We start from the raw sequence: 12,548 nt of genomic DNA on the forward strand, positions 1-12,548 counted from the left end.
CAGCAGTGTCTGACATCGCCCACACTAAACCTAATTAAGTCCTCTTTTACATGATGTGTTTATTGATATGCAATTGAGGGTGAATCACATTTCTGCTACGAGACATCTGCTTGTTCAGTGCGAAACAGATCTGAAGAAGAAACCAGTGCTTTGTACGAGAGAGACATTGATTAATGCGGGCGCAGGGCTAAATTGAGCATCAATGTCGCGTTTGAAAGCAAAGAGGAAAGCGGAACGTGTGGGACGCCGAGCAAGCGATGATATATACTTCTTTGAATGCGATTTTGATCATTTTTTCCTCACATTTTTTATTCATTTCTGAGGAACTGCATCCAAACGTTGGATTGTCCTCTAAATAGCTCGATAGCAGGCTGGTGATGAAAAGGTCTAATGATTGCCAAAGTTATTAGACCCTGGAAATCTATGCAACGGGGAAAAAGCAATTTCAGTGAGTTAGTGGGAATCTGCGGGTGGTGTTGAGAGGAAACGTCAAGTGAGCCCTTAATTTACGCTTACCATAGCGGGGGAGTCACAGGTCAACATAAAGTGGTACTTTATCCTTGAATGTGTTCTGAACAGAGAAGTTTTCTTCTTTATTCATGTAAAAAAAGTACTATAATGAAGGTACATATTGTACTTTAGAGTTTATTTTACCTGTGTAATTTTTTTGCTGGCAGATTATGGAAAAAGTAATCACTATTATTTCAAAATTTAGTATCTATTCAACTTTAAATAAAACTTGAAAGGCCAACCAGAAAATAAATAAATAAATCCCTTGGATAATGGCTTTTCTTTTCACGCTAGCTATATTAGACCACACACACATTCATGCCTTTGTTATGATGCTGACATCAAACCAGTTTAATAAATGGCTGTCTCACATACAAACACAAGTACCGTAGCTATGGTGTCACCACGGCAACTAGTCCGTAAAGCGTCCCTCTTCATGCATGCGACCTCCTCGGCCCCACAATCCCTCCCTGTTTAAGCCTGATGCACAGCTGCTGGCTCCCTTCATGTTCATCCTTACTGACAGGAAATGACCCAGTCAGAAAAATTTAACCTTGTGACCTTGATGACTCTCAGGGGGTCGTGGAGCCACCCAGTCTATTATAGTGTTGACATTGTTCCTAGCTATCCCGGACACTTCGAAAGGTTACTAAGCTACACCAGGGTAGAAGAGAATGGGCCAAATACTGTGTACCGGTGGTCAACTTATGAGATGCTTTGGGACACACCTCTTTACGACGGCGGATTAGGTTTAGGGCCACGTAAATATATTCCGGGGTAATATTCCGTGGAAAAAATAAAAATTAAAAAAAAAAATCACATATTTACAAAAATTACAAACCTCAAATATTTTTGACATTATAAAGTGGCAAATGTGTGCGAAAAAAAAACTTCAAAATTTGAGAAATAAACTCCCAGATTTGCTATGAAATAAAACAAAAACAAAAAAACAACAACACTCAAACTTTTGAGAAATACACGTAGCTTATTCGGATGTTTGTGCCAACTAAGTAACAATTCCCAAGAGTACAAAATAGATATGGTGGGATAACTGACATAGTAATTACTTTCACAGAGACGAGCCATATCATATTAAGTATTCGTACTTTAACGAGGCACTGCTTATGACGGCGTATTAGGGCTGTCGTGCCATCGTCACACAAATTTGCCACTATATAATGTCACAAATCTGCAATTTTTTTCCTCACAAATTTGCCACTTTATAATATCGCAAATATTTGAGCTTTTCTCGCAAATGTGTCAGTTTTTTTCGCAGAATATAACCCCCCCCCCCCCCCCCTCTAAAAAATATATATTTATATATGGCCCGAATATGCGGTCGTACCTTTTAAACCTGTTTAGCATTTACAATCCCAAATTCTTCCACGAATTCTGTGATTGTAACATGAAACAAAACCATAGCCAATTAGAAAGTTAGCTAAATCCTGCTCTCTTGGTGGACGTAAATAGAGGAGCAACTGGTTATGTTGTGTGTTTGTAAGCAGTTAGCCGAGCGACTACCATCAAGCACATTTAATGCACTTAGAATCAAATCACTGAAATGATTTGAAAGGGTCTTTACTTGTTAATTTTCACCATAGTCAATCAAGGAAAACGCTCACCCCTCCTATGGAATGGAAAATGAATTAACAAGTTAAAGGATTAGTTTGGGAAGAAGTCTGTAATTAAAACGAGTATTGACATTGCTGAGCTGAGTGAGGGTTAATGCAGGCCAAAGAAACTTCCCTAAAACTTTTCATCTCACTGTGTAAGCAGTTAAGCACGTCTTATGATCTAGTTTCTACATTCTCAACACTGCTCGGCTTAAGTGTACAAATAGGAGTAAGTATGTAAGACGACTAACATTACAATACAACACGATGATTTAACGATATTGACTTTTCAAGGCATATTCTTATGTTACAGTTTAGACCTGACTGTATTACTAAAGCCAAATTAATTGAAATTTAAGATCGCTTATTCATTTGGAGTGAGACAACAAATGTTGAAACAGAAAGATGCATAGAACCGACTCTCCACACGTATTGAGCAGACAGCTACATTTATCAAATGCTCTCTCTAAAAAGACTTTTTCATGAGGAGTGCTTGAACCCAAATCTCATCACATTTTAATCTCAACCAAGCCTTTATTGGTCATTAGGATCAATGAGAATTAATTGGACCATACGCAGTGAACTGGAACAGAAGAGGATGGACTCCAAAGCATCCATTAGTTGAGATTTCAGCTCAGTGCATGTTGTGTGCCGAATGAAGCGCCATCTTTTGCCGAAGCAGGCAGTCGCTTCACTCCAGGAGCTATTTGGCTGTGCTGAAGTAACGGAGCGCATATAATGAGACACCAGTCTGATTTGGTGAAAAGGATGTGGAAGGTTCTGATAAATGTGCTCACTCTGACATACCGCCTTCATGCGGTGGTTCTGAATGGCATCTCCTCGACATTTAATCAGAAAAAATAACCAATTCATTAAGTTTGCATGCGTTTATGCACGTGACAAAAAGAAACTATTTCATTCTATCCTATATCAACAGCTGTTAAGGACAGCAGTAATGGAGAGTAGTTTATTTCAAAGGCCTCCAATTAAATTTGTTTTTTAGGACATTTTGACATCGGCTGCTGGTAGTTCCATTCCTTTTTTTGTTGTTGGTATTTTTTATTTTTTTTTTAAACCTTGCCTTTAATTTTCATTTCATTTTATATAGCTGAAAATGCATAAACATGTGTTTGTGGTAACATTTTATACGTGGAATGTGGTCTTGTATATGAAGTTCAGCGAATGCTCGGTCTCTGAGTCATAAGCTTTCCTGCATTTTCTTTTTGCCACGTCCCGTTTCTTCTCTAACAACCTGAGATGATGACCTGGGCATCTGCATGCTGTCAGATTTCAAAACCTTCTTCTCTTAATCACGCCAATCATGACCGTTGTGCTAATTGCATCGCCTTTCTTCATTTATAAAATTTTCTTAGCCGTCATAATGTGAGTGGCGTGTCTGTCAAACAATAATCGTTTCAACTTCAGCTTCCTCCTTAATCCTCAGAGTATTTCTGAAAAATAGATTGAATACACTGGGAACAATTGAACCAACTTACTTAGGTCATCTTTTCTATTTTCTCAGTAAACCAAATGTCCTTTTCACTAGATAATTTTCTTAACATGTTTCAAGGTATACATTTTCACTGTAGGGTTAGGGTTTCAAAGTAGGATATGGCTGTCAACTGTCAAAAATTCATAAAAAATGTCGGAATGTATGTCATAATTAGTGTTTCCAAGTTGGGTTTCAAAGTGGGTCAGGTCAAGCTCATCATCATTCAACATTTTGAAATTTTCAAGGTGTTTCATGGGACTTGCAAAGTTTCTAAATTTAGCAGAACCTGTATGAAATGTTTAATCGTGGCATTTATGTGTGGCTCACAACGACCACAAAATGCTATCTATACATTACCATTGTGAACCTCACAGTGAACCACATCCCTCTGGTGTTAGCTCAGGAATTATAGCAGCTGTTACGTACCCTTTGACGATCGCATGTGCAAAAATACATACGTGAACACACATGCACAAAGGTTTATGTCTAAAGTGTTTGGATTTATTTTTAGAACTTTTGCAGTCTTGCAATAAGTTACCGCTCATGAGTTCTTGTTGAGGAATACGAGCACGTCAAGTCAGTCAGTCTAGCAAATCTAAATACAGTCAAGTAAACATGTCTACTGACATGGTAACTTTGCTAACCTGTGTAAACTATCAATTCATGTCTTTAGTGCGCACGGTTGTAAATCAAGAAAGGGAGCGAAGTGCTTCATGAACATTCTGGGCTCCTGCTTCAGACCAAAATCTATTGGAACGTACATACACATTTATGTTGAGAAGTGTATACTTCATCAAATTGAAGCAAGCAGGCTTTGAGGCCACTGGCCATTGAAACTTATTCTCTGCCGCCCACTCGGTCTTTTATGGACATCCTCTGTGCCTTCATTTCACATTTCCGAGAAATAGGATTCAAAACTATTTTGACACGGACGCCACAAATACAAACGTCCTCACCACTCTTCTCTTTTCCCTTATCCGTGCAACTGTGACTTGTTCAGGAATGACCATCTGGGATCATCTGGCAGCTCCCAGTCAAACATACATGTGAGCTAATATCAAAGACACATGAAAAAAAAACAAAGTAATGTTTTTGCACACAACCAAACCAATTATTATAACTCTGCCAGTTTCTGCAAGCAATTTGAGAGCCGTGCTACTATTCCTTTCGGGTTTTCTTGATCATGTTATTAAAGCAGGCTATTGGCAGCTCAGATGGCAAAGCTATAGATTATTTTGGGCGTCCGCACTGAAGCCAGCACAAACGCCAAAAACCGCTGTAATTATACGATCTGGTCAATCGTTTGAAAAGCAGCAACAAAGCCAAACTTTGATCTGGTCAAAAAGAAAGTGGGGCGGCGCGACAGTGGTTAAAATAGAACTGTCCACATGGAGTTGATTTGAGGTTTCCTATACAGGCCGCTCTATAGTGGCTAAACTCGTGCAATAAATCCGCCATGGAATAGCTTTTGCGTGATCCTCAGTTCCGAAGGAGATGCCCCAATCTCATCACAACATTAAAATGCAACAGAATTGTAATATCAAAAGAAAATAGTCAGGGTCCAAACCACTTTGTGACTAAAAAGACACTTCTATTCTGACTTTTACTTTGAAATTAGGTTGATTTGGGAATAGCCCTATTCCATAAGGAGTTGTTATCACAGTGCTGGTAAAACAACCCAGAAAGATTCAGTATAACTCGCATATTAAATGGATACTGTTTGCCAGTGATTCTGAACTGCGTGAGGAAAGTAACCATCAATTTATTTGAAATATGTTAAATGATGGGAGAATGAATGTCCTGTTTCTCTGTTAGTGTTGGACTGATCAGAATATTGCCGCCCTGAAGAGTTGACACATGGGAGATCTCAACTTCCCTTTTAGCTAATGTTATGTTGTTCTTAAGTCTTCATGATCAATTATTTTTGCTATATTGCCATTTTAATGTTACAGCAATACATTTAAAGAAATCATTCATTCTTAAAACATTTACATTCATCATGCAACGTGTCCCTACTTAGAATCCGATACCCGAAACAATTTTAACAACCAATCCAAAAGAAGCTATTTCTATTCAGTTGAAAATATCACGCACAAAAGGCTGCAGCTGCCACGCTCCAATGGCAGCCAGTTAAACATCAGATCCTTGTCGAATTATCCTCTTAAGATATGGTAAACTCCGCCAATCTCATAAAACCCCCCACAAGCCCCTACGGTACTTTCACACTTAACAAAGCTGTGGCGAGGAGCAGCGTGTTTCGTGACTGTTTTGTGTCCTCTGCACTCTTCGTCGGAAAATGTGAATTTTATGCATGTTACACGCTAAACTGTCAGTCATTACTGTCAATCAGTGCACAATGAGAAGCTGTGACTGAGACGTTTCCAACACTAGTGTTCTCATTAAGCAGCCCATAGCGCAGGACCACACTGAAAGGTCACACAGCTTGGCGAGAAGCATGTCTGGAGAGGAAAAGTGTCCTCATTGTTCAGAAGAATGCATTTCACGAGTATGTTATGTATTGATTAGTTTTCTCTGGGCATTTTCCAATACAGTATACACTATTTAAAATACAAGTCATATTTACAGCCCCAACTGTACTCAGCTCCATGAGCCATGGTTGAGGCCTTTCACTTTTAGACTTCAAAGTAAGTGGGTGAACCACACTACATTAAACTCATCACAAGACACATTAGCACATTACCAGAATGAAGGAGAATAAGGGTTTCCCGCATTTATGTGTTAACATATGTCTCTTGGCGATGGTAAAGAGACAAATTTTTTTCACTAGGAGATTAAAGACAGCAAGACAACAGACGACAACAAGCTATGCCAACGTTAGCTTGTGTGCGTTTTTGTCTTTTTTTTTGACTGAACAATGAGCAACCATTAGTGGTTTGTATCAACCTTATTGGCTTAATTAGCATTAAAGTATTAGAAATAGTTTTGGTATTTATAAAGCATTAATGATAATTAGTGATTAGTGACAATGTTAGTTTGTATTGCTAGCGCTGCTATGTGGTGAAGATATGCGTTCTCTGTGACTATTTGTTAACACAGCAAACTTTCATAATCACATGTCATTATGATTAGTCATGTTTGTTAATCACACTTGTACATTAGAGGCTTTGGACAGAAATTTAGAGGAAATGATTTGTGATGTGAGGCTACAATTAAATCTTGCTAGCAGTTTTAACAACACAAACTCATCCTTTAATTTCTTGCATTAAACATCACTTTTTACCATTTTGTTTCAACTACGAAACAATAACGTTTTGAAATACTTGCTCTGTCGGTCTGACAGCATACCTAACATTTTAATTGGACTATTTTCCAGCAACACAAGAAAGTAATTGGTACATTCTGAATGGCTAATTATTTTCTTGATACTGTGTGGCCGTTGAAGTTTCTCCGTACTTTCACATCATCTACTTTTTTTTTCTTTAAACTTATTCCATTCTTTTGCCTGTAATCAGAAGACTTGCAATGTGTTGGTATAAGGAAGCCACGAATGGAAGAACTAACCTCAAGGAATTAAAGCAGGAGAATACAGGGCTAGTGGGTTGGCAGAATGTGATTCTTTTGAAATTGGATGGTCACGAACAGCAAAGCTAATGAGAGGCACTGGCGCAAGTTCTGGGAAGACATGTTACAGGAGACCCGTGGGAGGGCTCACCATGTTCCTGCAAGTCAGTGGACATGAGACCAGATGGAGAGACCAGAAATTGCATGATAAAGTAGATCACCGCTTGACGCAGCTTCATGTAAAACCAGCAGAACTACACACATTAAACCACGTGTTCCTGGTTATTTAATAAAGCCATAAAGCTCTTTTTTTTTTTTTTTTTTTTTTTGTCTGTAGCTGATCAATACAGTACGCCACGGAACTCAGCATAAAAAAAGCATCAAAAAGAAACATCTTGAAATTGATAAGATGAACTCAAGTTAAGATTATATAATGTCTTTTATGTTGAAATCCCCCCAAACACAAGAATTACAAACACTTCTGAGCGGTGCACTAGATAAGAGCAAAGCATGCATGGCTCAGAGCTGTGCTTAAAGTTTGTGGTTCAGCTAATTAGTTTCAAAGACGACGCAGCAGCGCACTAGCTCCACTAAGAACGAAGTGATGCAGCAAAATAGTGGGGTGCGTTCGGAACGAGTGTTAAGAAGAGGTGGAGGACGACACGCTTCTACGAGTGGGTAGTTTTTTGTGGACCGTGTCCCAAATGGACAACAGTTATGAGCACCAGTGGGCCGAGATAAAGGAACCCCACTTAAAAGCCAGATGAAAAATTGGATCCACCTGCTCCCAACAGCTGAGCCTTGCTTGATCAGTGGGGAGGAGCCGATTTTTTATTTTATTTTTTAAACGTCAATCAATTAAAAAGGTCACTGGTATGAAGGGATGGTGTCTGTGGCCCATCTGGCTCATAAAATCCCCCTATTGTTATTTACACATTGCCTTTGTTGAACTAAGTCCACCCTCTCCAATTGACCCATCCATCCATCCATCCATCCAGATTAGTCAAGGCACAGATAAGCAAACAATCACATGACACGAGTGAAACGTTTAAGTCATACATTAACCCAGCAGCTGTTTATGAAATGTGGGAGGAAAAACCCAAACAAACAAGACCAAAGAAGGCCAAATATGAGATTCGGAAGCCAAACCTTTTAACAGTAAGGCAGACGTGGCTTGACTTACACAATTCAATTTTTGCATGACTCATAAAATGATAAACCCTCTGACGTAATGTATTCTCATCATGACTACTGACGACATTTGTATTTGACACACTGCTGTGACTGCCTTCAAACGATGGGGAAAAAAAGGAAGGACATGTCCACATGAAGTTAGTGGGAGCGGTCCAACAATTCAAAAGAAAATTCCGGGTCCAGTGAACCCACTGCCCTCCAACTAAATTGCACACGGTTGTGCTTGCCTCTGCCAAGTCTGCAAAGATCTCTAAATTACCAGGCAGAAGTTCCCTGGGAATTGGAAACAATGCAAAAGAGCCCACACAATGTCCGTAATCAAATTTGTTTGGAGGCGGAACAAAAGATGGAGACCGGAGGGACACTAAAGACCCAGATGCTTAAGCGCGTCTGGGCGAATGTTCTAGTGGCTTGAGGCATGAATTTGTTATGGGAGACAAAAGCATCTGCTACAAAAGCTATTACTATGAAAAGTATGATGTCAGCAGCAGTTCAATCCGTAATATTTTGTCTCCTCATTAAACTTATCACCTGACTCTAATTAGAAATGGCAATTAACTCAGATATTGTATATGAATGCTGTTGCTTTGCTGAAACGCCAAAGAAGAGGTGAATGGACGATACAACACTTGTTAATACAGTACAGCTAAGAAAACAATACAAATATGCCCCCAAGCCACTTTAAAGATGACAGTGCAATCTGCTTAGCTAGCACCAGAGTATACTATATACTAGGGGTGTTAAAAAAAAAATCGATTCGGCGATATATCGCGATACTACATCGCGCGATTCTCGAATCGATTCAATAATAGGCAAAATCGATTTTTTTTTTTTTTTTTTTTTTTTTTTTTTTTAGGATTCACACCTTAAGCATGGAAGAATGTTATATGAACGGAACATTAAGCCTTAATATTTTATTTTAATGCTGTTTAAACATGAAACAGATTACAACCTCTATAAGACTGAAATTTCAGATAAATAAATAATACATTTTCATATAAATCTTACACTCTACAAGCTTACTGATTAGTATTTTCTAAATTTGAATGAAAAAAAATCGCAACAATCGACTTATAAATTCGTATCGGGATTAATCGGTATCGAATCGTGACCTGTGAATCGTGATACGAATCGAATCGTCAGGTACGAGGCAATTCACACCCCTACTATATACAATAAATTTTGGTGTGCCTTGCTCCACATCCACCCTTTTAGGTAGAGCAGTTAGTCGTGTAGCGTACAGAATAACAACGGAGCCCCTGCATAGATTTATGGGATTTTCAATTTTTTTCCCAGCAGAGACAATAATCTCACAGTGGAAGCACAGTAACGACATTTACCAAACCCTGAGCCTTTATCCCCAGCTGCATCTGCGTAAAGTGGATGAAAAGCATGTTGGAATCATGTTTGAAAGTTCTAGTGTTCCTTAGATGGTCTAGTCTTCTTTATTTGTTTGCATCAACTGTTGAAAGGGCATGACTGACACGTGCATGACTAAAGTGGAAGAACACTAACGTACAGTGTGAGCACAGGTTGTGGTTGGCCGTCAGTCTATTAAGTGTACGCACCTAAATAATTAGCTCTGACTTTCCAATGCAGTGGGAATTAGAATTTCAAAACAACAATTCTGTGCAGCTACAATAGCGTGAACTTAATGGCATAAATGCCCATTATCCTTTCTCTGTCAATATCTTTTTGCAGAAGTAGTCAAACATTGTGTTTTTCTGATAAGTGCTAGATTGGAGTGGGAATACTAATCCATTAAATAGTTGTTGGCAAATCATGTCCCGAAGTAATGGAGGCAAAATGGAATGCATTACGTGGCGTGCTGTTCCAATGGAGTAACCTGCATTTCCATGCAAGTCAAAACAAATGGCAGTCCATCTCTAATGCATTAGTAAAGTCATGACAGTATTTGTACAGTATGTAAAACACTTTGGATTGTCAGTTTCTTTGATACAATTTACACAACCAGCATATGTGCATACTTCATTATCATAAAATTACTTTTATCTTGAAAATATACACATTTTAATCAAGAAAATCCACCAATGCATCATTTTCAATGGCACCTATCCTAACACTTGCATGTGAGCTAGAGCCTATCCGATTCCTAACTGACCGACAAAAGGCAGTCTACGCCCTGGACTGGTGACCAGCCAATCGGAGGAGAGATAAAGACAAAAAAACAAAAACACTCACACTGAAAAACAATTTTGAGTCTTCATCCAAACATAGAAGCATGCTTTTGGAATGTGGGAGGCAGACAGACTACCTGAAGAAAGCCACATAAAGCACGAGGACAATCTGCAAACTCCACACAGGACAGCAAGAGATTTGAACTCTCAACCTCAGGAACGTGAGGCATTTACCAATATGCCACCGGAGCTTAAAAATAAATAAATAAAAATTCTCACATAGTAAATTTATGTCTACAAAATGCACAATTATCCTATAAGTGTTCTACACTTTAATCTTAGTGGGGGTTTTTTCAGTATTTCTCTAGTCATGATTTTAAATCCAAACTTTTTGACGGCTAGCGTTTTTGGCATATTTAAAGCACTCACAAATCCACATACATTAACATTACTATACTCACTCCAGTCTCACCATCACTATTAAAACATGACCAAAACAAAGTCATATAGGATATAGTTTGAATTCATGTGGGGCCACAAAAAAACGAAAAAACAAAACAAAAACAAAAAAAGGTTGTCGTGACACATTTCCGTTGCATGACTGGGAGAAAATGACATATCCAATAAAGTCGCATTGTCTCGCCCTGTCACAGAGCTGGAAGCGAGCCTCATTTCATGTCAGCAGGCTGTGTGACAGCCAAGGCGAAGACATCTTGTGTGTATTTACTGCGAGCCTGCCTTATTTATTGCTCGACCTCATATCACGGCTCTCCATCACTGCTTTGGAGTGCCCTTTGATTCCTCCTCTCTAGTCATCACATCCGACCTGACTGCTTAATATTCAGAGCTTTGTGTCACCTAACATCCAACCAAAAACAAAGCAGCAGCCTACGAATCCACTTGGACGTCAAAAAGAGGGACAAACTTCTTACCACCCCTGTGTCCTCTCGCACGGTCTGCGGGGGAGCCGCTCGGCTCAGAGGCAGAAGCCACAGAAGGGGCACCAGGAACAGCATCTCCGCGCGTATATTCCTCGTCGTCCACTCGGAAACAACCGGAGCCAGGTTGGTCCCGCGGGGTTCGAAAAGCGGCATCCACGGTGCGGGACTCTGGTCCGCCACGCGGAGAGAAAAAAAAATGAAAACAAGTAAAACCTCACAGGCTACCTCACTGTGGAGCGTAAACACGTAAAACACATGAAAACAGGTGGCTGAAGAAGTTTGCTTGGCGGGTAAAGACGAGCGAAGTGGCCGTCACGAGAGTTGTGCCCAGCCGGTGCTTCCGTCTCCCAAGCAGCAAGTGACACGAGCTTCCCGCTCTCGCACTGAGAAATGGAAGCAGCTGCACTGCGTGGGCTTTTTATGCCTCACACACGCGCGTAAGTCACACGAGTGGACTGGAGAGAGGTTGGATTGAAGACAGGAGAGGAAGAGGAGAAAGGGGGAGTGGCGGGCGTGGGGTGTGTCTTGTCTTGAGATTGTTGTGAGTTAAAAAAATAAAATAAAAAAATAAAAACAGCAACAAAATGTTCTCTCAACTCATATCTCTCCATTGAAAAGAATGGAAATGCCATTAATCAGCTCCAAACCCCATACAACACCAGCAAAAAATAACATGTTTCATAATGAGAAAAGTTATCTACTACTATACTTAAAACTATGCACCTACATTTTGGGTTTTCACCCGTCACCGGAATCAAACTCCCATTTCTTTCTTTCTTTCTTTTTTTTTTATACTTTATTTTTCCTCAACAGTTTTCAAATATAACAATCATTAAGAACAAAACAAAACATACGCAAAATAAATAAATAAATACAATATAATAAAATAAAATGAAAAGACATAACAAGGGCTCTGGAATCATCCTAAATATCAATATATCAGGCCCACTGTTTTGAACCAGTCCTCAAGTGTCGGGGGTCCAGGGCTGAGCCATTTCTTTGTAATGGCCTTTTTACACGCAGCCATCATTATCCAAACTCCCATTTCGCTGACGACTGTATGTTGACAATTCCGAATATCCGGGCATTTCTGATATTTCCGCAACTCAAAACAATGCAAATGCTTCCTTTACACCAG

General features: G+C 39.4%; 1 protein-coding gene across 4 annotated transcripts in view; it reads right to left on the minus strand.

The window, feature by feature from the left end:
• LOC144002532 (matrix metalloproteinase-17-like) overlaps positions 1 to 11,886 on the minus strand; it is a 44,698-nt gene extending 32,812 nt beyond the window's left edge. For all 4 annotated transcript variants that reach the window (XR_013278762.1, XM_077497843.1, XM_077497842.1 and 1 more), the window contains exon 1: positions 11,402 to 11,886. Coding sequence is in view for 3 of the 4 variants with exons in the window: in XM_077497843.1 (XP_077353969.1) it covers positions 11,402 to 11,563 (162 nt within the window). In the remaining variant the exon portion in view is untranslated. The remainder of the gene's footprint in view (positions 1 to 11,401) is intronic.
• Between the last annotated feature and the right edge of the window lie 662 nt (positions 11,887 to 12,548).

The sequence above is a fragment of the Festucalex cinctus genome, chromosome 15 (genome assembly GCF_051991245.1).
Source record: "Festucalex cinctus isolate MCC-2025b chromosome 15, RoL_Fcin_1.0, whole genome shotgun sequence".
Taxonomy (NCBI): domain Eukaryota; kingdom Metazoa; phylum Chordata; class Actinopteri; order Syngnathiformes; family Syngnathidae; genus Festucalex; species Festucalex cinctus.